The following is a 25,773-nucleotide window of genomic DNA, read 5'->3' on the forward strand; positions in this document are numbered from 1 at the left end:
TGAGGTCAAAAGCCAAAAAATAAATTCAACTAGGGACAATCTGGAGTAGTGCTATCGCACTTCATATTTATTACGTATTATATATGTATACAGTGAGAGTGCTATCGCTAAACCATATAAACATTAAAAGCCCTAACTCTATTGACAAACGACATGAAATACATTAGACTTGACAGTGGATGTTAGCAATAACAAGATTTTGAATTGAAAATTTCGTAACTCACCTTTCCAAGCACAAGATAGATTCCTGCCGAATTTTCGTGGACGAGGACCTGTTTCACCCAACCAGCAACGAAGTATTTATAAGCCTCCAAGCTCTTAAAGTTTTTCAAACTTTCGTGAGAATAGGCTGATTTTGTGTGGAGAAGATAGTTGTACATATCAGGGGAGCTAGCAGATGTCAGGCAAATACGGCGGAGACAGCGGGTCGAAAAACATCGATTTAGGCATCAAATATGGATCTGGCGAATGGACAAACTGAAGCTTTTCCACATAACGCCTTTTATGCAACGCATCAAGTGAGTTTACGGCATCCGAAAGCACCGGGTCTTCCATGAAATGCATTATAAATTGCTCGATCAATTGAGACCATTGATAATACAGACACAAAATGACGGACAAGGGGGCGGAACCATACAGCGAGCACGTGATTTTGTGACGTCGGTGGGTAGGGTCTATATTCGGCTTAGACTCCAGCAGACTCCGATGGCTGGATGGAGCCCTGGTGGCCATTATGCTCGCTTCATACTTTTATGTCATTGGCGTAGCCACCTGCCACTCAAACACACCGCAACTAGCGTTGAGGTTGAATCTTTGTGTCAAAATGATTCAATAGAAAAAAAGTGCCTTCAAAACTTTTTCCACTTCAAAAAAAAAAGTGTGTTCAAAACTTTTTCCACTTTGAACAAAAAGAGTTTAAAACTTTTTGCTTTTCAAAAAAAGTGACACTTCAATTAAAAAAATATACATTTCAAATTAAAAAAAATATTTTCAAAAAATATATATTTTTGCAAATGATTTTTTTCTTTGATTAAAATTAATTTTTGATTAAAGCAACTTTTATTGCGATTGAATGATTTTGACACAAATGTCCTACCCCTTATATGGTTCAAACACAAAAAGGATTGCTTCAATCAAAGAAAACAGTTTGAATGAAAAATAAAGTGTTCAAATGCGAATTTCAGAGTCTCAAATATTTTTTCACATTCAAACCTTTTTTTCTACGATTGAATATTTTTAAAATTTTTGATTGAAGTGATTTTTCTTTTGAAAAAATATATTTTTTGTTTGAAGCAACTTAATTTTTGATTGAATAATAAAGACACAAATGTCCTAGCCAAAATGTGGTCCCAACGCAAAAATACATGACTTCAATCAAAAATGGTGTTTCAATCAAAAAAAACTTGACTTAAATCAAAAAAAAAACAATTTCAATCAAAGAAAAATAGTTTTCAAATATATTTTTGGGAGTTTCACATTTATTTTTGCATTCAAACACATTTTTTTTTTGGATTGAAGTGACGTTTTCTTCGATTGAAAATATATATTTTGATTGAAGCAACTTTTTATTTGATTGAAGCAACTTTTTTTTTGATTGAATAATAAAGACACTACCTCCATACGATCCCACTGTTGATTTTTTTCCCTATCATGTCAAAAACCTATCATGTGAGGTTGTATAACAGAAATAATTTTATTTTGAAAGGAAAGTTGTAATTTGGGCTGTTTTTGTTTTTATTATTGAAATAGGCGGGTTCTACGGTGTGATTGGGCTGGAGAACTGTATTTCCCATCATGCAATCCTGGTCGGAAAAGAAGAAGACTGGCCATGATGAAGCAGGCATTTCCTTGTGCAGGTAGTGTTTTCCCTCTATTTCAGTCACTTAACTAAATCAAAGTCTCGACGACGTGTCCAGCATTAGCCACATTACAGATTAAAACATCAGTCTTCAAGTCTGGGCACTCGTTTAAGTTTTGGCGCCTACTTTAACCTAGCCTAGCTGGCCAACCGCTAACAAAACTGCAAGGCACGCCGTCAAGCGTTCAGAAATCAAGTGGGGAATATGTTCGCGAGAACTCCACTGGCTGCAGAAAAGTTCCAGGAGGAACTTTGTGCCCCTGACGGGAGCGCTTTTTTATAACGCTGTATTGAGGTGAAAACATCAAATGTTTTCTTGGACGCACTACAGTAATGGATTTACAACTGAAAAATCAGTTTTGAATAAATAACACAGAATACCAGTACTGTATTTTGGTAACAAATCGTGGACTGGGCCACATAACCATCTTTGAACTGAAATGTATTAGTCTACAGGTTTTCACGACCATATCCCAATGAGAACCACTCAGGTATGACATTAGTTCAAGCAAAGTAAAAAAAAATGCATATTCATAGTACAAGATTTATTAGTTCAGAGTAAAATAATACATATTCACAGTACAAGAAAGTCATTTCCGTGTCAATCGATTGGTAAGAAAAAGCTGTTTGTACGAGTGACGTGTGGGCGCTCCCGTTGGGGGATATTTCACACATTTCACACGGGGGGGACATTTTTCAGCACAACACCGGCTTCTGTCTTGCATTGAGGAGGAGGGCGCTGTGACGTGTACGGATGAAGGCGTCCTCTTCACTATAGACCCCCATCACGTGATGTCACAACCCCACCCCCCTGACTGGTGCCGGCATAGACCCTACTCACATGACGTCACAACCACGCCTCCGCGCCATATTGTCCGTCAACTTGTCGTGTTGATGCATTACCGCTACGTAAATTCCTCCAATTATGGCGTGTTTTTCTGCTCGTTAACATTAATAATCAAAATGGTGAAGGCGTGTGTGGCGGTTGGTTGCAATAATAGAGAAGATAGACGGAGAGACTTGAAGTTCTGCCGTATTCCGAGGGACCCGGAGAGGAGAGCGAGATGGACTGCTGCAATTCGACGAGAAAACTGGGCTCCAAACGATTACCACGGATTATGTAGTACCGGTAGTCATTTTATATCTGGTAAGATGCATTTAATACATATTTAGAGTGTTTTGGGCTGACAACCACAATTAAGATCATATCGAGGGTAATCGCCGACAACATACAGTTTCATATTCAAGATGCTTATTTCTTCCACCATCATTACATTTTGAATATTATTTAGCTGGTACCAAGTGAAAGAAGCTGGCTCGTCTACGGATCATCAGTTAAACAGGTGTGTCCAAACCTTTTGCAAAGGGGGCCAGATTTGGTGTGGTAAAAATGCGGGGGGGCTACCTTGGCTGATTTACATAGAACAATATATTTAAACAAATTTTAGCAAGCCCTTCCGTGTGTCACATATGCTTTAGTATTTTTTTTAATTCATAATTTCAACAGTCTCGTCTTTGTGGCATTCTCTTTCGAAACTCGGGCTCTTGCGAAATACTGCTGCTGTGAAATTAAACAAGCTTCAAGTTGCTATAATTTCTCACTGTGTATCTTCCCTGTAATGTTGTACATGTCAGCGTGTCTTGTTCGGTAATATCATTATCGCGTCACATCGAACTCTTTGAAAACAGCGACTGTCTCTTTGCAAATGAGGCAGACACAGTTGTTGCGTGTTTTATTGAAGAAATAGTCCAATATCCACCTATCCTTGAAGCGGCGGCCATCGCAGTCAACTTTTTTTTTTTATTGATTGTCGTCATTTTAGAAAATTGGAAGTAAAGGGTCACAGGGGGTAATGTTGCTTAGAGTGCTGCTCTTAAAGTTTTTCAAACTTTCGTGAGAATAGGCTGATTTTGTGTGGACAAGATAGTTGTAGATATCAGGGTAGCAGATGTCAGGCGGAGAGGGCGAAGACAGCGGGTCGAAAAATATCGATTTAGGCATCGAATATGGATCTGGCGAATGGATAGACTGAAGCTTTTCCACATAACGCCTTTTATGCAACGCATCCAATGAGTTTACAGCGTCTGAAAGCATTGGGGCTTCCATGAATTGCATGACAAATTGAAACCATTGAGAATACGGATAAACAATGACGGTGAGTAGGGTCTATATTGTCCTTCAGCTCATCGTGTTTACATATTACCGCTTCGTACATTCCTCCTATTACTGCGTGTTTTTCTGTTTGTCTAAGGAATCACCACCTAGTAAACGAACCCAGAAACCTTCCTGACAATCGTTAACATTGATTATTCAAAATGGTGAAGGCATGTGTTGCGGTTGGTTGCAGAAACAGAGAAGCTAAACGGTCATTTTAGTAGTTGCTGTGTGCCCATTGTCAAAAGGGCAAATCTCTAAAGCAGCACAGTTTGTTTATCTCGGTCCATGATGCGTTTCTGTCGACAGCCGTTAAACAGCGGCGAAAACATCAATATGATGCCAACACGATCGCAGACATCAGACGGAGATTACGAAGCTCATCGCCACGGTCGCGCAGCAAGAAGGTGAGCGCAACAACAGGTGTTGTGCCGAAAAATAGCCGCCCTGCGTGAAATGTCCCCCCTGACGGGAGCGCCCACACGGAAACGACTTTCTTGTACCGTGAATATGTATTATTTTACTCTGCTTGAACTAATAAATGTCATATCTGCGTGATTGTCATTGGGATATGGTCGTGAAAACCTGTAGAATCCATTACTGTAATGCGTCCATGAAAATAAAGCGTTATAAATAAGAGCTCCCGTCAGGGGGGGACATTTCACGCCGGGCAGCTATTTTTCGGCACACATCGACTCATTGTTGATCAAGTTTCATTTTACAATCGTGACAACGGTGACGCTCAGCTGACCAAATGTCTGTTTATATTCGGACCGTGCCGATTTTGGGTACCCGACTCCTTATCGTGACATAAACTGGAGTATGATTGGAAATTTTGTAGTCTCAGGACGAGCTCTGATGCACGGGACCGGACTGGAGGAAACATCGGTTTGGGCATCAAATATGGATCTGGCGACTGGATCGACCGAAGCTTTTCCAAATAACGGCTTTTATGCAACTCATCCAATGAGTTTACAGCGTCTGAAAGCACCGGGGCTTCTATAATTTGCAAGTGAATCCACCTTTAGAAACTACGATCATTGACAATACGGACACACAATGACGGACAATTTGGCGGCACAATACAGCGATCACGTGATTGTGTGACGCTGGTGGTTGGGGTCTATAGGTGTGCAAACACCCTTGTAATGGTGGCCAACCACTAGAGGGCGACATGCACAAATCGCTTGTCGGATTAGTCATTTGTTTCAAAATTCATTCATTTATTTCAATTTGTATTTATTTCAAGATTTTTTCATTTTTTTCAACATTTATTTATTTCATTCTTGCACTCTCGTTCCCCTTGTAACTGCATGAAATCATTTTATCTGTAACTGGCTCATCAAACTCAATGGACAAGGTTTGAGTTTATCAAGTTTGAACAAGTTTGCAAATGAAGAAATAATATTTGGCCCGTGTGTTTGTGGTCTTGCAGATCTGTATGTCAGCCATGCCCACCGTCTTGAGCACCAGGAGTCTGCATGCGTCAAGGGGGAGGAAGAAGAGTCGCCATGCATCAAGGAGGAGGAAGAGTCGCCATACATCAAGGAGGAAGAGTCCGTTCACATTAAAGGTCATCCCTTTTTTTTCCTTTTTTTAGATGAGGCAGAAATCAAATATGGTTCCTTCTCATAAGTACAAAAGTGTCTTTCAGTCTAATATTGTGGATTTTCTTTCTTAGTAGCTGTGCAATGGTCTTGCGAACCGACGTAAGGTTTGCGCCATGGCATCTACTTGACGATTGTTTGCAAATTGAACGTTTTCTTTCGATGTAAACAAATTTGCTTTGTTTGATGTAATTACATGAGGTAAATATATTGCACGTAATTACAAGTATAAAACAGACACACTGAGTAGCGCAAACAAGAGCGTAACGCTGTGTCAAACACACTGACGGCAAACATCTGGTCCCTCCAAACACACCAAATCAAGTGGAACTTTTACTCATAGGGGTGTGACAGGTAAAGGTAAATTTCTGATTCTTAGATTATTCGCGGTTCGGCCACTGAAGATTGGAGAAGGATTTACAAACATCCATATTCCGATTATTTAAATATGCTAAGTAAAGCGGAACTAAAACACAGTCAGCGTGGGTTTCAGGACGCAATGAGGAACGGACCGAGAGTAAACATCCACCACTCATGCTGCTAGATAAGAAAACACTGACAGCTGCAACAAACAACGGCCAATTGTTATAAACTTCGCCCACGTTGATACAAACTACGCCCACATAATGCTACAGCAGATATCACATGTATATAGAACTAGATGCGAAATGACAGACTCGGCGGCGTTAGCACATGTATAGAAAACTAAATGCGAAATGAACAACTTGCTGGCGTTAGTAAACAGCTGCCATCTTAAAGGGTATGACAACACCTGGGGGAATGCTAATATTCCATCATTTAACCATAAACGCATGCCTTTTGGATTCATATCATGCCACTTCGTGTAATTACACACATTGCAACACCAAGAAAATGATAGAAATTTGGATCGATTGTCAAGCTAAAATGACCCGCCCCCGAGATCCCGGAAATCTAGCATATTGTGCTACAAGGAAACAACCCGCTCAGTGCTTAGTACTGAATGGTGGCGATGATGGCGGACAATTTTGTTTCTAGTTACAGCGACGAATCCGACGTAACGAACATTCTTCTAATGGTGACGAGGAGAGTTATGAACCTTTCTTTGGCGTTTTGGGTTATCAATTTGAGCCCAAACGAAAGCCAATGCAGCCTAATGAAAGGATCATTGAGAGGAGCAATCACACTGATGAAACACCGGCAACATCGTGTGGGAAACACCGAATGGTTAGTTTTGCATTTCTTTTTGTGAAGCTGATACACCGTGACCGCAAAATAAAGCAATGTATAGAATAAATATAATTTATTGTCCTATCATCGGTTTTCGCTCTGCCAACCGATACAAATATGAATGAGATTAGAGGATTTGTTCTATATATTTTATGAGTGATAATTTATACATGTGTCCAGTCCTATATCCAATGCATGTTTTTTTTTTATAAAAGAGTACTCACTCTGGCCATTTCCCTCCTTTGCTTTGCCTGCTGTGGTGGGTGGTCTCATCAGAGCCATTCATCGTCCTCCTTCTTGATATCTCGGGACATTTAGTTGGCTGCGCGTGTAGGTGGGCAACGCGTCTGCTTTCAGCAGCAATTTCTTTGCAAAACCTGATTTCATTTGTCTATAGTTCGAATAGCTTTCAGGTGTAAAATGTGCACCACACAAAACCGTGCCGGAGGCTGGGTCTGCAAAATTAGCCCTCTTAGCACGGACGAACTTTACTCATTGTCTGCATAGTCCAGCTCTTTTTCTCGCGTTCGAAAACTCATGGGTACTACATTGCGACAAATGGCTATTTATACACCACATAGCATGACAGGTTTGAACCATTTTAGCGATTTTTTTGATAAAACTTAAACGCAACGCTCTCGTCGATAAAAACGATGGCACCTGCCTCGACCTTTTGTTTCCTTGTTCTGTCGTCTCCGCCCTATTCGGCTGTTTCCGGAATACTTTCGGAATTGTTCGTAATTTTTGATCTATTTTCAATAATTGCTCATGAATGTGATTTATTTTTTTGTTAACTTTATTAATATTTGTTATCTTGCCACATAACAGTTCTATTGAGATCTCACAGCCCCTTAGTGTTTTAATACCCTTTAAAGCAGTAGACTTCTCAGAAGGGGTCTGTTGTAGCGTACCTAACTTTTTATCTAAGGTACTCCTAAATCGGCAAAATCTTGACTTGAAACTATCTTCAAATGATGGAACAGTTTTAAAACTTTCACATGTCGAACGTAGACAGAAGGGAAATCATGGAATAACGGGAGCAATTTTAACAACTTTAACAGTTATTTCACAATATTAAAGTAATTGAATGGACTTTAGTTTAAAGCTGCTGACACAGAATGGGGACTTGAGTATTTTACTGTTTTGAACTGTTAACTTGACACTGAAATAGTAGTTTATCTAAGCCTGAAAGGATTTTTGTACAATTTTTGTAACTAATGCGTGAAACATTAAAAGCAGCTAATAGCTGAGATGGGGGGAGGTGGCAATGTGCATGAATAATCGATTTATAATCGAATCGTAGCCTCTGAATCGTAATCGAATCGTGAGGTGCCTGAAGATTCCCACCTCTGTTGAAACTATATCAAAAAGGTAATATATTGTGATACTTTTTAGCCCAAAAGGTTATCGATATGCTCTCACCAAGAATCGAATTATCGTTTTGGTAATGATGAAGCCTTTTATTTCAAGCATGCAAAAAGAAACAGAAATACAATGCAAGTCAGAATAATTATTTGCGCTTGACAGGGAGTGGGAAGAAGAAAAAAGAATTTAATCCCAACCCTGATCTTATCGTCCAGCAGTCTTATTTCGTGGGATACTTCGACTTCAAGTCCACACAATGAAGAGACAGGAAAGAAAAAGAAACAAAACAAAAAACAAGAACACAATAACAACTAAACCAATAGACAACCAACTTGACTAACAGAGTTGGCTCATTAATAATAATTCTCAATATATATACACACACCAATTCTACAAGAACAGCAACAAAAATGGTCAGTAAATGTCATTACCTTGTGACCATTATACAACAATTTAAATTTTTGTATATTTTGACATTGCTTGAAGTTTTCTTTCATAGTATTGGTCAGGGTCCTGGTCCAGAATTCCTGCAGCCAATTCTGAACCAGTATTTATAGAAAAAAAAAAAAGGTATAGACAAGTTTCCTGAGCGAAATATGGGTGATGCCATCATGGACAATGTCTGCCTCGAACTTCCGGTTTAGAAAAAAACCTCATCAGTTGTGGTTGAAGTTAGCAGTGTGTTGACGAAGTTAAAACTGCAAAATCGAGTCAGAGGAACCAACCAAAAATGGATTCTGCACAACGAAGATGAGACGTAGATGAGATTGGATGATTGTTCTTATTACTTCGTTGATCATTCGTGGACAAAATTATAACAACAATTATAACATTCGACCCAAATTTTCAAATGCATCTCTATGCGAAACAATGCCTCTTGTGTCTCAAAATGAAACGGCGTGAATTTTTTTACTTTTATTTTTTGATGAATATTTTTTGAAACCCCCGCAATGCACTGAATCCACGCAACGTGAAGTGAGGGATCACTGTACTCATCTTCTCAAGTTTTGCACAAAGAAACGACTGGCCGATGACACGGTGGTGGTCCATTAAATTTATCGGTGTTTTTTTGTGTCTTGCAGGTTTCAGAAAATATCTTGGTGCCGAGCCAGAATCTCCTGGCCAAAAAGAGGATGTTGAGCGCTCTCAAATTAAAGACGAGGAGCCAGAGCTCTGTCAACAGAAGCACCTTTCAATCAAAAAGGAGGACGAAGAGCTGCCATACGTTAAAGAGGAGGAGGAGGAGGAGCTTATCACCTGGTCGACTGGTAAGCCCTTGAAGAGTGAAGATGGTCTGAGTGAGGCCAGCAGAGGGCCGGAGCTTCCAAGCAGGGGGAGTAGCAGCAGCTCAACAGAAGGATTGCAAGCAGACATTTACATTGCACCATCAGACAGAGATGGCGCCAGATCACATTCACCTTACAATACTGATGGTCATAAGACATCTCACGGTGACGATAAACTCTGCAAATGCTCTCAGTGTGGGAAAACCTTTGCTAATAAGCAAATTGTCGTAGGCATATGAGGATCCACACTGGCGAGCAGCCTTTTGCCTGCTCAGTTTGTGGTCAAAGATTCATCCAAAAAATTAGCTTGAAAATACATACAAGAACCCACACCGGCGAAAAACCTTTTTCCTGCTCAGTTTGTGGTCAAGGATTCACTGAAAAAGGAACCTTAAAAAGGCAAAAAAGCACCCACACTGGCGAAAAACCTTTTTCCTGCTCAGTTTGTGGTAAACGTTTCAGTCACAAGGGATCCGTAAAACGACACACAAGAACCCACACTGGCGAAAAACCTTTTTTCTGCTCAGTTTGTGATCAAAGATTTGCTTGGAAGCAACAATTAAAACAACACACAAATACCCACACTGGCGCAAAACCTTTTTCCTACTCAGTTTGTGGTCAAGGATTCTCTCAAAAACAACACTTACAAAGTCATGAAAGAATCCACACTGGTGAAACCCCTTTTTCCTGCTCAGTTTGTGGTCAAAGATTCGCTCGGAAGAATCGGATAAGGAGACACGTGTGTGTTGGTGTGAGAAACAGTGGCCAATGACTCTTTTGCCTGCCTTCCATGCAGGTTTCATCAGATTTTGCATGCAGGTTAGGTTAGGGTTGGGGGTTACGTTCATATTCGTGGTACACTATATTTTTGTGATTGCATTTTTTGTTTGGACTTTGCCATTTTGTGTTTTACCTTTTCTGACCATCAACGTCTTTCCCTTGGTTCTCTCGCCGACTGGCATCATTTATATCATAATCTCCCATTCAAACTCCACTTTTTACATTTAATGTTTGAAACCGCAGACCCCAAATTCAAAATCATTCATAAATATTGTCATTAAATAAATGGAAATTTAGAATAAATTGTTCAATATTGCAAAAATAATTAACAAAATACTGTATCACAAATGAGTTTTTGTGTGGTAGTTAATCTAAATATAATTTTTTTAAATTACTTTTACTACTCATGATTGACAGAGTTTGAGGGCCATATAAAGAAAATGAACAAGAAAAAAGGACTATGACAGTAAAGTCTTACGACAAGAATTGTTTTTTTTTTCTTGTAGCAAGTCAAGTTTTGGTATATCGTTTTTGTTAAAAAATAATATCTAAATAAATAAACACGCGGAATCATTTCTGTATTTAACTTTGCAGATTATATTTGTTTTGTGTTGAAAATGTTTTTGTCTGTTAATCACATGGTCACCACCTGACACCTACAGGGGTCGCATTGAATAAGGCGCTATTGGAACGGAAAAGTTCACTGTTGCCATGGTTTTTTTGTAATAAATTCTACACAAACTTCCTCGTCTGTGTTGGATCAATATTATACAGCTCGCCGTTTCATTACAAAGTTAAGTGGCATCATTTATATCCTACTCTCCCTTTCAAACTACACTTTTCACATTTAATATTTGAAAAAGCACGTCCCGAAAATTCAAAATCATTCAAAATACTGTCATTAAATTAATATGGGAAATTTGAATATATTGTTCAATATTGCAAAAATACTAATTATAAAAAAAACAATTTTGTCTCACAAATTAGTTTTTTGTCGGGGATTAACGTTACCATCGCGCAAAACATTTTTACTGTACAAAAACTGAAATTTTCTGAAATTCAAATGGAGGTCGAAAATGAAGATGATGATAGTTCTATAATAGTGCCCAGTGGGGAAAAGTTAGATGCATATTTAGACTGTTGAGTCCAGAAAGGAAATCTATCTTTGTTGTCTTCAAATAGGTAGGATATGTTTTTTTACGCCATAATAATATTATTTGTTGTTGCTGTTGAGCTTCCAGCGTGCAAAGCTTTGTTGGTTATCTTAGTGTTGTGAAAAGGGGGTGTTAAACCACGGCTTATTGGGCCGTTTTAGTTTTGAAATGTGTTCGTGTGTCATTGTGTCGTCTAGCTGCGGGGATTTGCATAATAATACACGGGCACTTTTATTTCCAATACCAGACCTAGGTAAATTAGAACGCTCTCTTTATTTACATGGTACCCGCGGGTTATTAAAAGTATTAAAAAAGCATTGAATTTAGTTTTCCATTATTAAAGGTATTAAAAGTATTAAATTAGCTGTTGTAAGTCTGGAATTTTTTCACCATTGTCTTAATTTTCAAGAATATCTCAGTGCAACCTAAATTATATCCGTGACAAAGTTTTTTTGTGTGTTTTTTTTTTAATCCATAACGAAGATGACGCACTTTTTACGATGCACTGCACTACAAATCGACATGCAATTCGTGCGTGCCAAACCACCGCAACGGGCAAAACGGAGAATCCACCCACCTCTGCATCGGGAATGCGTCCGTTTGTCAGTGGAACGAAAACCGTGCAGGCAGAAGTATTGTGGATTCTGAACACCAAAACAGACCACCATTCATGTACTTCAAATGAGTCAATTGGTGATCTGTTTCGGATATTACGTCATTTTTGGTCGGCATCGGCTGTCACAATGTTGGTCATATTGCGTTTTGTTCCAGAGGGAGCGTTCCCGATGTCGTAACTGTCTTTTGTAACAAATTTTCAGTTGGCAGAAAAAAAGCACATTTTCTTAATGTTTAAATAGTCTACATATTTTTATGGTCATTATAAATGCATTTCCACAAAGAAATAACGCTGGAAAAGTTTGTTAAACATAATGTTGGTCAAATCGTGTTTTTTTCCGGAGGGAGCATTCCCGACATCGTAACTGCTGCCAATTTAAGCTCCTCAAGACTAAGACAGAGGTAAAATCGGGCCTAAAAAATCCAACCCAACCCGAACTGGTCCGCGGGTATTAAAGCCCGACCCGCGTTTTGTGTGATAACATTTGTGACAATGTCTGCATAAAAGCCTGTCTTAAGTAACGAATTCTCAGCAGAAAAAAAAACGCAAATTTTCTTAATGTTTAAATAGACTACATATTTTTATGATCATTATAAATTCATTTACTCAACGAAATAACTCTGGAAAAGTTTGTCAAATATAAATAAACAGATGCGGTTTTGCAGACTCGCAGAGGGGAAGATTAAAAAAGGCGTATAGGCACGCTCTGGCTCTGCAATGACCATACAGCGTTTTCTTTTTTTATCCAAATTATTTATTTTATAACAAGTATTCCTTAGTTTATCATTCATACATCGTTAATATACAATTATTTCAAAAAGTTGGCGAGAAAGAACCGTGGCCGGGCCCAACGTAATAATTGACATTTTAATTTTGGTCATGTTTTCAGTTTAATTTAGCTGTTTCCAGCTTGCTATGTTGATAATTGTGATGTTTGTTTACTGCTTTTCATCTTACTGCGAAGAGGGAGGAAGTTACATCGGCCGCCGCTATGATATTTAAGTCATCAGCCATCTGCTGTGACCCGGGAATTTAACGCCTGCTTTCACGCACACTGCTTCCCATGTCAGTCGACACGGGAAATTGTTTTCACACACAACTGCTGCGCGGTTAAGTCCCGCGATATTCCCGTTGTTTTGGAGTATTTGATAGGGGCTCACATCCAGATACTTTAAGTTGCAGTTTATGGGTCATGCGAAGGCAGTGGACCGGCTTAAACATTTCGGTTTGCCTTTCGAATGAATGTGAATTTCGCCGTTTTAACTCAAGAGTTAGCCATGTTCACCGGGGTCTTGGTAGGTGCACTAGCGGCTAGCCTGTGACAGAAGATGGCTGGTCTGAGTCCTGTCCTCCTCCTCTTTTTGTCCATAATTATTGTGTGCGTGTGTGTGTTGAAAAAAATTCTGACAGACTTTATAATGTTACTTTAAATGTGTTTTAATTGTATCCTCAATATATGTGCATTCTTTTGTCAAACACACTTAGTAATTGAGGTTAAATTTGATGTTCAGTGCTTTATTTATTTATTTAATATGATTCAAAATGATCTAAATAATGGGTGCGAGAAAAGTATTAATTTTCAGTTGAAATGGCACTAAAAAAGGTCTTAAAAGTCTTGAATTTAGATTTATCAATCCTGTTATTTATCAATCCTGTTTAGGGTTTCCCCTAGGATTTTTTTGAAGCTGCGTTGGTGGGCTGCATCGGAGTCGGACCACCTCACCCTGTCGTGCCACGGCAAAATTGAGTCATATCATGACAAAATGTTTTTTTCACATTTTGTTTCCCAAAAAGAACCATAACAAAGATCTTTTTGAGATATTTCATGATCCAGGCTAATGTCGTAGCTCTCAGCTACGGTTCATGTACGTAAAATGCGTAGCTGATTACAGCTTCATTACCCTACGTAATAATACGACTTTTTTTTTCTCGTAGCAAAAGTACGACTTACATTTCGTAGTCCTTCTTTTTCCTTTTATTTGGCCCTAATATGTACTACATAAAACAATACAACAATAAACGTACTTCTGTTAATGGACCAATGGCGTAGGTTTGCATCGGGACGCTAGGGACAAAACACTTGGAACTTTTCAGGACGCTCAAATTGTCCCCACCAACTTTTAAGCAACCTTATTTGCATTATATAATGAGTTCAGTTATAGAGGTCATTTAGATTGTCTTCACATATTTTGTAAGGATAGAATTGACCCAACAATTATTAAGTAAATTACTTTAATTATGTTCAGATTTACACTGACACCATTTTTTCCCCTGAAACGCACGTGTGATTGGCTTCAAGTTTCAGCTTTATTGTCAAATTATCTGCAACTGCTTTAAGTAAATTTTACTCATATTTCTTGAAATAAGATTATTTTCAGATAGCTATTTTTTAACACACTTATTTTAAGCAAAAAACATTTTTTGTCAGGAATGTTCTTAATTCAAGAAGTGATATTGTTCAAAACATTATTTGAAAGCATTTTCCCCCTTGATTTTGGCGAAAAATGACCAACCTTTAAATGTATGGGCTTAAGAAGAACAAATGTTAATATTTACCGAGTAAATATTGTATAGTATAGTAAATTGAGTAATCTGACCCATTAATCTGTTAACTAGTCTTAACACACTCCAAACAAGATGAAGAAAATTGTTCGAATAGATGTAAGAAAAATCATCATATTAAAACATTATAAATTTGAAATTTTTAGAATTTAGAATTTTTTTAGAAATTTAAAGAGATTTACTAGTTTCGATGAGAAGGTGAATTTTTTTTATTTTGTGTTGTTCGTGAACTATATTTCCACACAAACGCACATCGAGGAACCAATTAGCTCAACAAGGAAACGTATGAGAGTCATTTTTCGAGTGTCCCAGAGCTCGCAAATCTTGGATTAAAAAAGCGCATTTATCAAGGTGATTGCGTATATCCGTCTGCCGAAACAGCCTGGTAGCACATTTATAAGTACGCCTGCCATTCTGCTATTGAATGCGTTGTTGATATTAGCACGGCGGCGCTCTCCCAGCCACTCGGCGCAGTTTCATTCGAACTTTCCGTTCCGTCCAAGAAGGCCGTCCACTGCTCACTTTCGCTGAAAAGTCTGATTCAAGATACTGTAATGCTCCGGACGGGGGGGGGGGGTGGGAGAAGAAGAGTCTGTATTGGCTAGTCCACTTTATTGTGGCAACAATAATAATGAAAAACAATAACAAAATAACAGCAGGCTTCCGTGACATGAGACAGCTACGGCATCTCGCTCATTCTCCATCTCGCTTCCCTCTACGTCACAGCTCCTCATCCGATCGTCTCTTCAGGGGGCCTCCAATAGTTACGGACATTACAATACACAATGAATAGGTTGCCGCTGAACCCTTCACACTAGGCTGCCGCTAGTTTGAAATGGACTTAATTTTTTTTTTTTTTTTTTAAACATCTCTTTTGCACAGCGTGACGGCTTATAATTTGGTGTGGCGGTGCACCAAAATAATTAATATGTAGGGTAAACACTGTAGTATAACGTAAACGTAAACTATCTGGCATCCGTGTGTACTGCCATCGTGAAAGAAACATCGTGAGTAACTGTTTACAATGTCAGATTTTTTTTTTAAATGATGGTATATATAGATTTATTTATGGTATATGGTAAACAGTTATTTGTTTCAGCGCAACTTCATCTACATGAACTGTTATTATTATAAGCATAGTAATACGGAGGGGAAATGGAAGAAGAAGAAAAAAAAAAGGGGGGGGGGTGCCCCTTCATGGACACGGAATATTTTCTTCTGTCAAACAGAAAAAAAAACACGGAAGTAAAAAAAAAAAAAAAAGATAAAAAAATAGAACTCGAAGCAAAAAAAAAAGTCTTGGAAGTAAATTGTGCCTCCGGGTCCAAGATATATTATATCAGGGGTCGGCAACCTATGACACGCGTGTCAGCACTGGCACGCGAAGGGTTAACCAGTGACACGCGAGGGCATGGCAAAAAAAAAAAAAAAAAATGCGTGTTATGTTCATTGTCGGTTGTATCTTTATCACTTGCTCAAGCGCCCCATCTTGTGGCCGTTTTATTTATTGGTTCTAAAACAGTACAAGAAAAATGCAAATAGGAAGTTCTTCAAATGGGATTCAGTGTGTTACATGGCAGCTCCACTCTCACAACTTGAGTGGCATTTGTGTTCTTTAGAGCAACGTCTGTGAGTATTTTGTTGTCAAATTGAGAATTACACTCTTTATATTGTCTTTAGGTTGCATGTTTGAGGGGAAATGTGTTTGATATTTCTAATTAAGAACTACTGAATACAGGCTAATTGTGTTTGCATATATGGATGGCATTTTTGTTATTTGCAGCATTCTTGCTGATTGCATCTATTTTTTCATTGTTTTAGTTTCATAAAAAAGAAAAGAGACACATAAAGGATTACTGAAAACATCCGGAGTGTGAACCTTTTCATGTTTAGCTGTTTGGATAGCGGAAGCGAGACCATTTACAATGTGCCTTTTTACCGGAAATTAAGGCATTTTCAGTTGTTATTTAGGGGCTTTACGGGACCGCCCCTCTCACCCACTCTGCCTGTGGCGTTATATGCGAGCAATAATTGATTTTGAGCACACCTCCAGCTCTTCCCCAATTTCTCGACTCCTGCGCTTGTCGGATTTTTTTTCTCTTCGCGTTTAATTCAGCCCACGCTACTAAAATGTCACGAAGCCGACCAATCAGAGAGCTGGCGGAAGTTCACTGTGTTACCAATTGCACTTTTTGGTAATTGCAACTCTGCACCGTAGGGTGTAGTGGACAGGCGATTAACGTGGCTTGTTGTCGTCGATTCGCCCGGTGCTTATTACTTCAGAGAGGTGGTGATGTGTACAAAAACACAGTGACACGTTGGATGGTATTTTGCTGGAGACTTTTATTAACAAAACTAAAACCAGCATGGGCACAGCCACTTTTCATGGCGCTCTTCGCACAACTCTCTCTCAACACCTTGCTCCTTGCCTCTCTTTTTCTTACGCTTAACTAGTAAGCTGGTCATACTGTAGGGGACAGCGGCCCCTTGGGGGTGCCGGTAACAACTGGTTGGCTGGTTACTTCTGCTTGCTCTGTGCATTATGCCTCGGGAGCGTTGTGTGTGTGTCGCATAACAAGTGTCAAACGCAACTACGAGACGAAACATGAAATTCATGGAAAACAGGGCCAGGGATCATATTAAGGTAGCCATCTTTTGTATTTGTTATATAAAATCTAAAATTGTGCATAGAATTCACTGTTAGTGAAAAAGACAAAGTAGTCGCCTGACTTTGAAGGTTAAAACACTCCGCTCTGTACTGTGAGAGACCTGCACTGAGAATCACGCTTGTTCCCCTTTTCTTGCTGGGTTGCGTGTGTGTGATATGTTTACATAAGATGATGCTCAAGTTTTGATGTTTTCTACAATATACTTTTATTTTTTAGTTATTTGTTAAAGAAGAATGGTAGTTGTAAGATTTCAACGTATGTTCATGTTGTTTTCTTTGGAGTAAAATTACAGCTCTGTTGGATATAAAAATTCGGATGTGCGTCATTAATCTTGGTGTGGCACACTGATTGACAAGAAAATTTGAAAGTGGCATGCCACACCAAAAAGGTTGCTGACCCCTGTATTATATCCTCACGTGGATTTTACGTGCATGAAAAGAGACAAGGTGCGCATTCATACTGCCAACATTATCGATGACAAAACAGCAGCATGGACATGGACACCTAATATGTTGGCGCTACCGTTGTTTCTGTAATATAAATCAGGTTATAGCATGCATCGTTAAGTGTCAAGAAAAATGCTCACTATGTCTTCTTACGGAGCTCCTAAGTGGAATACTAATACGACGTGGTTACAAACCGTGAGACCATCGTTCATTCAGCAGTAGGCTACTATTGACTTTTAACAAATCATTAACACTTCATACATGAATACCTTATATGTGCTGACACTTTCAATTATGTGTAATATCGTAATTAAAGCTGCTGTAGTTTTGTGCCACTACTTTGTGAATTTATCTTTACAGTAGTTATTGAGGTAAATATGATGGATTTACTCAAATTTTCTGTCTGCAGGTTGATATGGCAGTAATTTCCAACATTAGTGGTGAGCAAATTGGCAAATATATCACTTCATATGGTGATCAAGTAGCTACCCTTTCTTTCTGCCAACAAAAAAAGTTCAGCACCAATAAAGAAACAGTTTTACAAAGTTTAAGAGACAAAATAAGCTCAAGAAAAAGAGGTGTACCTGGTGGATCCTCCCCAGTACCCAAAAATGGAGGTCAGAGAATGTCTATTCCACGGCAACCCTAACCCGAAAACCACCGAAATGCAAAAAAAATCAAGGGTTCAATCCCGGGCTCTGGCTTTCCTGTGTGGAGTTTGCATGTTCTCCCTGTTCCTCTGTGGGTTTTCTCCAGGTACTCCGGTTTTCCTCCACATCACAAAACATGCATGGTAGGCTGATCGAATGCTCTAAATCAGACATGACCAACATCCGGCCCGGGGGCCAAATGCGGCCCGTCGACAAATTTCATCCGGCCCCCAGCCTCTGTCATAAAATCAATAACGTCTGGCCCACACCAGGGGACGCGTTAACCGAATATTTTCCGTCGTTGACCGATTTTTGAAAACGGTGACGGAAAAAACTGAAGTCCACCTGTCATTTTGACAGGTTGCAATTCACACCCCAGACCACAGGGTGGCGAGGGAGCATATTAATTAGCTATTGTCTCCTTTTGATGCATGACGTCGTTGGCCTTACTCGGAAAAATGTCAAGGCAACTGAGTGTCCGAAGTTTCTTCAAAAAGCCCCAAAACGACGATGGTGTTGATAAAAGAGGTGAAAAAACAGGGACTGCACAAGCGGGCACGCAATTCAAGTCCATGCGCACCAGGAGGAAGGTGTAAGACTCCGTTCAGACCACAGCAGGTGAACTGTTAATTTCATTGTTCCATATGTAGCCTTACCTACTGGGGCCACAGTCAGCTGTTTTTGTCACTGCGGAGAAAAAGTTACATATTCATCTACTTGATGTGTGATGGCACGGTGTGGATTCTCTGTTAAGCTTGTTCGGACAGAATATTAATTTAAAATGAATGAAAACTAAATACTATTGAATATGTTGAAGCGGTATGCAATGTTAAGAGTCTTGTTAGCTCGAATTGCTGTGTCCAGCCGCTGTAGCTCTGCTGCTCTCTGTGAACTCTATTCAAGCCGGAATGCGCGCGGCTCTTAAGCGTCTCTGTCACGTGACTGTGTCGTAGCCGCTAACGCGCTCGGCCAAATGGACACAGAAGTACGGAAGGTGAATTATGCCAAACAAAGAGTCACCACGATGTCATTATCATCATTTTAAAAATTAAAGTAACGGGTAAAAATAGATTATGACCGGATTTTTATGACCCTGTCAGTCAAAATGACAGACAACGAAAAAGTCTAGCGCAACCTCTGGCCCACACACAGACTTAACAAATTGGTCAGCAGTACTGCTACCAGCATATGAAGTAAGCTACACACTAAATGCTGCTTCTCATTTACCCACTAAAAGGCAGCAGCACTCTAAGCAACATTACCCTGTGTGACCATTTACTCCCTATTTTCTAAAATGGCGACAATCACAGAAAAAAAAGTTGACTGCGACGGCCGACGCTTCAACGATAGGTGGAAATTGGACTATTTCTTCTCTAAAATACGCAACAACTGTGTCTGCCTCGTTTTCAAAGAGACAGTCACTGCTTTTAATAGTTCAATGTGAGGCGATATTACCAAACAAAACACGCTGACATGTACGACAAGATTACAGGGTAAATACGTAGCGATAAATTGAAGCAACTTGCAGCTAGTTTAATTTCACAGCAGCAGTATTTCGCAAGAGCCTGTGATTTGAAAGAGTACGCCACGAAGGCTAGTTGCGAGATTGTTGAAATTATTAATTCAAAGAAATAATAAAGCAAATGTGACACAAAGAATGGCTTGCTAAAATGTGCTTAAATATATTGTTTTACGTAAAGGACGTCAGCCAAGGTCGGCCCCCCACATTTTTACCACACCAAATCTGTCCCCCTTTGCAAAAGGTTTGGACACCCCTGCTCTAAATTGTCCCTAAGTATGACTGTGCGAGAATAGTTGTTCTTCTCCTTGTGCCTTGCGATTGGCTGGCAACCGATTCAGGGTGTACCCCACATATTGCCCATGGTTAGCTGGGATTGGCTCCAGCGCCCCCGTGACCCTCGTGAGGATTAGCGGCTCAGAAAATTAATGAATGAAATGTTTAACACATGCAGTAGGCTACTGCATTACACTGGAACAAGGCATAAATCAGAAACTGATTTCCATTCAAAATTGTATTTTTTCACTGATTCACAAAACTCCATCTAAAACTCCATCTAATTTTTACTCTCCCCTCATTTCTTCAAATCTAAAAGCAAAACCTCAATTTTAACTATTCAATAACATAGGATGTACTTTAAAATGGAATATAATGTAAACATTGACTTTTTTAAATAATAGAGGAAAAAAATAAGTACAAATAACGTGCGTTATGCACAGTGAAATGGAATATATTTTGAAGACAAAGCAAACACTTTTTTTATTATAAGGAAATAAAAAATTAGCCTGACATATATGAACAAAAATAAGTCCAAAGTGCACATTAACATGGAAGATTAAAATAAAATAATCCTAATCAATTCTTTCCTTTCTCTGAAAGATCTGATCAATTTTAGTTGCATTGCTCCTTTAATTCAACAAGCTTGTTATTTTTCCTCTAATCGTTGTTCCAAAAAACGGAGAGGGCTCTGGCTGCAATCCGCCCCTCTCAGGCTCCTCTTCCGCTAATCTCAGTCTCCTGTTTTGCACCCGACTCTTGGGGAGAAAGAACGTGCATTTGAACCAATCAGGGATAACTATCCATTGCTCATCTCGTTTCAGTATGTCAGCCAACTGAACCATCAGCAGAGCCCAGTTTTTTTGTTTTTTGCTGCCTGCATATGTCAACGACGCAACTTGTCAGAGACGAGGCAGAGAGAAAGACACTGGGAAGAACTTCGTCGAAGAAATAAATGAAAAATAAATATTGATGGAAATGGATGACGCTACACAAGCTCTTTATGAGGCTTGTTGTTAACACTTGTGTATGCTAATCTGACGTTTGTAGATTCTTATTGGAGATGCGTGTGTTGCAGCGTGGCAGTTTTTTTTTTTTAACATGGGGTTTTGACAGTTGCCGTCATATTTTTGGGATCAAAGCACCGAATTCCGGAACGGCGTTCCGCTTGAAAAGTTCATCCCGGTACGCCGTTCCGCCGCGTTCCGGCCCACTTTCACGCCTGGGCTAATGCCATGACTTTCGCTCTCAACACAGTAATTGTTTCTTTCAAAATATTCGTAAATCACACAGATTACATTTTAGGCACATACAGTGGGGAGAACAAGTATTTGATACACTGCCGGCAGTGTATCAAATACTTGTTCTCCCCACTGTATGTAAAAAAATGGCTGTAATTTCAAACCCTGAAAAATTCTACTAATTACTTGAATTTAAAGGTTTAAAGGGGGAGTTCATGATTTTTGACATCAGGCTTAATCTTCGAGTTAGGGAGGGTTGATTAGTCAGTAGAGTTGATTTCAAAATATTATGTATCGTTTGTTAGTCTTTAATTATTTTCAGGGCTCCAGAGTGGCTATGCTAATGCAAGTCTATGTGGAAAATTAGCATACTAATTAAAAAAACATGCACGCAGGAGAATAACTGATGACGCATGCAATCAATAGTGTTGGCTGTTTTCAGGATAAAGTCATAAAACTTACCAATGCATGTCAATAACTGCAGTAAGAACAGCAACATTAGGAACTCAGTTGCTTTGCAGAGAAGAGAACAAGCTGCCTGGGTAAGCAGGGCAGAGGGATATCACATTGTTCTTTTCACCGTTTTTTTTTTTTTCCAATTATGGTAACGAAGCAAGTTCCCACCCCCAAAATCAGAAGACTGGTGGTGTTGGTACAAAAAATGCGTCCAAATAGCAACAGATGGGGAATCTTTTTGCTGCAGGGAATGGGAGTTGTTTAATCAACAATTGGACACAAGTTTTCAGGAACTCAATATATCGTTGCAAGTGAACACTAAGACTTTTTACCACTTCTCAACAAAGGTGTTCTTGAAACTTTTTTCTTTATGGACAAGATCAACTGGAAAAAATACCAAGGCCAGCAGGCCCAGATTGGCAGCTGTCAATGAGGTAAGTGGATTCCTGCATGTCTATTTTGCCGCTGGGCGAATATTCGCAATGGTGTCATAATAAAAACACCTACGGTATACTCTAAGCTTAGTTTTAATTCAGGAAAACAGCTATATCATCTCAACAGTAATTCATTGTGAGCGTAAAATCATGATGTCAATATAAAAAGCAGTAGCAGTATGGCAATTATTTTTGAGAATGTGCTTAAATCATCACGCGATATGTTAAAAATGAAAAACATTATAAAACTCTGACATAGGCAAATGTGTGTTGAACATAACTTTAAGTATTATTTCATGTATTTCAACTGCCTGTGATGGTCACCTTAGAGCATTCGATTTAAAAACTTGAAGTTATGTAATTTGCGGACTATAAGCCGCTACTTTTTCGCCCTCATTTTGAATCCTGCTGCTTATAGTCAAGTGCTGCTTATTTGTTGGGTATATTGAACATGTGTCCAAGCTAGAGTTCTGTAACTTTTATTAATTATATATATACTTTTGATCCATCACATGATGATTTTGGCACTTTCTTTTTTAATCACCCTGTATTATGGTTTTGTTTTAGGCAACTCCGATTGGTGGCATATAGGATTCTTCTTGAGTGGGCGTTGAAAGGTGAACATCTGGGAGGAGGCCAGCGACGTGTTCTTCCATTGTGTGTCGGCTCCTGCATCCGTGTCAAGTACACTTCTGTCAGTGGGAACTACAATGGTTTTAGGGAAGCTGAAGATGCTCTGCAATTGTTCTAAGTACAACTCCTACATACCAAGAAACTTTTGGATCTTTTAAACCTTCACATTTCACAAATAAGACAATATGTGTGTGTCATACCACGTCGCTTCCTGTTTTATTTTGAAGGCTTCACCCTCTTCATAGTTGCGTACTTGCTCTTCCTCTCGTCATCTAATCACCTATTGTTTCCACCTGTTCCCCATTACCTTGTGTGTATATAATGCCCTACGTCCCCTTGTCTTGTGCAGAAGTGTCTTTCTTCCAAGGTCAGTCATGTCAGCCTCTCGCCATAGCCTGTCATAGTGATACTGAATATTATCCTCCATTTGGAGCGCTTTGTGTTTGAACCTTTTTGATCTTAGCCATCTTGACTTTTTCCTCCAATTGGAGCGTTTTGTGTTTTTGCCTTTCCTCCCTTTTGGAGTGCATTTTTGTTTGAACATTGATCGTGGTTGCCCTGACTTATTCATCCGTCGGAGAGCTTTTGGTTTGTACTTTTTTTCTCATCCCCGCATGTCAGCGGAAGAACCTCTGTTTTCAAAATAAAGTTTTTGACTGAACCTCCACAACTGAGTCCGCCTCGTCGTCTCGGCCTGACAGTGTGTGTTTTTTTTAATTGTAGTACATTCAAAAATATCTTTTAAAAAAAAAAAGGATAATGTCAGCCTACTTATTTTTTAAATCTACTGACATGTTGTAAAATCACTTTTTCTTTATCAGGCCTTTCGATGCCAGCAATGATTTGGGGAATTGTAGTGGAGGCTTGAAATAAAAGTCTTCACTGATAAATCCTGCAGTCTTTCCAGGACACGCGCCACCAAATTCTGTCGGAATGTCTGCGTAGTTGGCTCGTAACTCCTCCAGGCAACCCATCTTTCTGTTTGCTTTGGAAACTCCAAGCTGTATCTAAAAGTCCCTAATCGAGGAAATTTGATTGAGGTATGCACACATAAGAAAGGTAGAGTGCAATTGCTGATGGGACAAATGTTGATGGATTTCAATTTGGTCCATATCGCATAAGTAAGCCTACCATCAGCGTTCCTTGCTTGCTGGCGCCCTACATTTTTATTGTGGGCCATCACAGACATGAGTGTCCTTGCCTTCATGGAGTTGAAAACAAAGTGGAGCCTCTTCCGGGTGTACTTCAGCATCGCACTCTGGTACACCTCCAGGTCACCTAGAGATCACAGTAAAAAGTAGCTTGTTAGATGTGTCACGATAATATGCCTGTGTTGTAGACACAAACGCACCACGGAATAAGGTAAACCCTTGTATCTATAAAAACTAATACAGGATTGTCATGTTCAGCAAAAAAAACAAGTTTTAGAATTTATTCTTTTTAAATCTTATTTTGGAGCGTTGCTCAACGCTTTCCCAAAGACCAACTCGGAGATTACTTCTCTAGGTAGGTGTCACTTATCTAAAGACAGAAAACTAACAGTTATCACTCAGTGTACGCTCAAGGTTTCTTCTCAATTTTTCATGAAAGTGACAAAGTATTCCAATAACCCCCAGTTCACTCACAACCCTTATTATAAATAACCCTTCAATAACTGATTGCAGGAGGTCTTTGGCGAATAGTAAAGGATAAAAAAAATATTGTATGATGGAAATATTACTTATTTACATACTTCCGACTACTAGTCTCAATGAGGAAGAGTCAGAGTCCATGTCTGTGTCGGGGTGTGCCAAAAACGGCGGTTGCTCACGCACATAACCTATGAACCATTCGTAAACCAAATTCCAACCCGAAGTGGAATGATTTTCTGCATTCGAGATGGTGATCTGGAAGTTGACTGTACTACCCCCCTTTTCAGCCAAACTCCATTCAAAATGAATACGGGAGTGAGGAGGTAGCGTCTGAGCTCCAGGTGCTTTATTGTGCTGCACTGTCGCATCCAAAAGTGAATCAGAGTGAAAAGATTATTCCTTCAAAGGTGCAAACAACACAGCCAGCTCCCACCAAATGACGGACTGATGAAAATACTACAAAAATGGCCGCTGCAGTACTTCCTTCCTGTCAAACGACTGTTAAAATGATAGCACGTAGGAAAAATGCACTTCCTGCGATATTGGACAGAACATTGACCATTGTTTCCAATTTAAAAATGCGAACCATAAATATGCATGGTGTTTGTTACAAGCCTCGCTAACGCGAGCTGCGATATTGAGGCGTAGATGCACATATATGCGATGTTAGGGCCTGGGCTCCTCCCTCCTGAGCCCTGGCCCACTGTGGGCAGGTGTGAGTGTTGCCACAGCTGCTGGCAATACCAATCAGCCATCGTCATTAGCCAGTGGACACCACCACCTCGTCGCCTAGTGTGTTTACCATGTCAGTTGCATCTCGCATACTTGTTTATTTATCTGATCCCCGGCTCACGACGTTTATCTTCTCACCCCAGGTCCTGACTTTGCGCGCCCGTCTGATTCCACGCCTGCCTTCCTTCTGAGCTTCCACGCCCTACATCGGCTCAGCTACCCTGAGCAGAGCGATCTACCCCCGCCACCTTATTGCTTGTGCTCACCAATAAACTAATACTCGCCACAAGTGCTGTCTGCAATTGGATCCCCTCTCGTCGCACACCCTAACATACGATATATTTTTAGATATGAAAATTATTTTTTACCTGTTTAGCAAAAGCTCTTGAAGACAAGACAGTCGAAGGCGCAGCATTTGGTTTCAGGAAAGGGTGGTGATGAAAATGCGGGCTGCAAATTCTCCAAAACAGTACTTTTTCCACCGGTGTGTGTAT

At 39.6% G+C, this 25,773-nt stretch overlaps 1 protein-coding gene across 1 annotated transcript; it reads left to right on the plus strand.

Moving 5' to 3' along the window:
• The first annotated feature begins 225 nt into the window (after nt 1-225).
• Nucleotides 226-25,556, plus strand: LOC130927972 (uncharacterized). The gene is made up of 5 exons (XM_057854128.1): nt 226-518; nt 1,750-1,856; nt 5,449-5,586; nt 9,277-9,462; nt 25,423-25,556. Exons 1-5 carry the CDS (start codon nt 469-471, stop codon nt 25,554-25,556), a joined length of 615 nt encoding a protein of 204 aa, XP_057710111.1. The 5' UTR covers nt 226-468.
• The last annotated feature ends 217 nt before the right edge of the window (nt 25,557-25,773 follow it).

The sequence above is a fragment of the Corythoichthys intestinalis genome, chromosome 13, assembly GCF_030265065.1.
Source record: "Corythoichthys intestinalis isolate RoL2023-P3 chromosome 13, ASM3026506v1, whole genome shotgun sequence".
Lineage (NCBI taxonomy): Eukaryota > Metazoa > Chordata > Actinopteri > Syngnathiformes > Syngnathidae > Corythoichthys > Corythoichthys intestinalis.

What these genes read in the sequence shown, in the direction of transcription:
- LOC130927972 (XM_057854128.1), top strand. Translation starts at nt 469, where the DNA reads ATGGACAAACTGAAGCTTTTCCACATAACGCCTTTTATGCAACGCATC. An exon ending in GCAGGCATTTCCTTGTGCAG is followed by an intron (nt 1,857 to 5,448) that starts GTAGTGTTTTCC and finishes GTGGTCTTGCAG; the next exon opens with ATCTGTATGTCAGCCATGCC. An exon ending in AGAGTCCGTTCACATTAAAG is followed by an intron (nt 5,587 to 9,276) that starts GTCATCCCTTTT and finishes TGTGTCTTGCAG; the next exon opens with GTTTCAGAAAATATCTTGGT.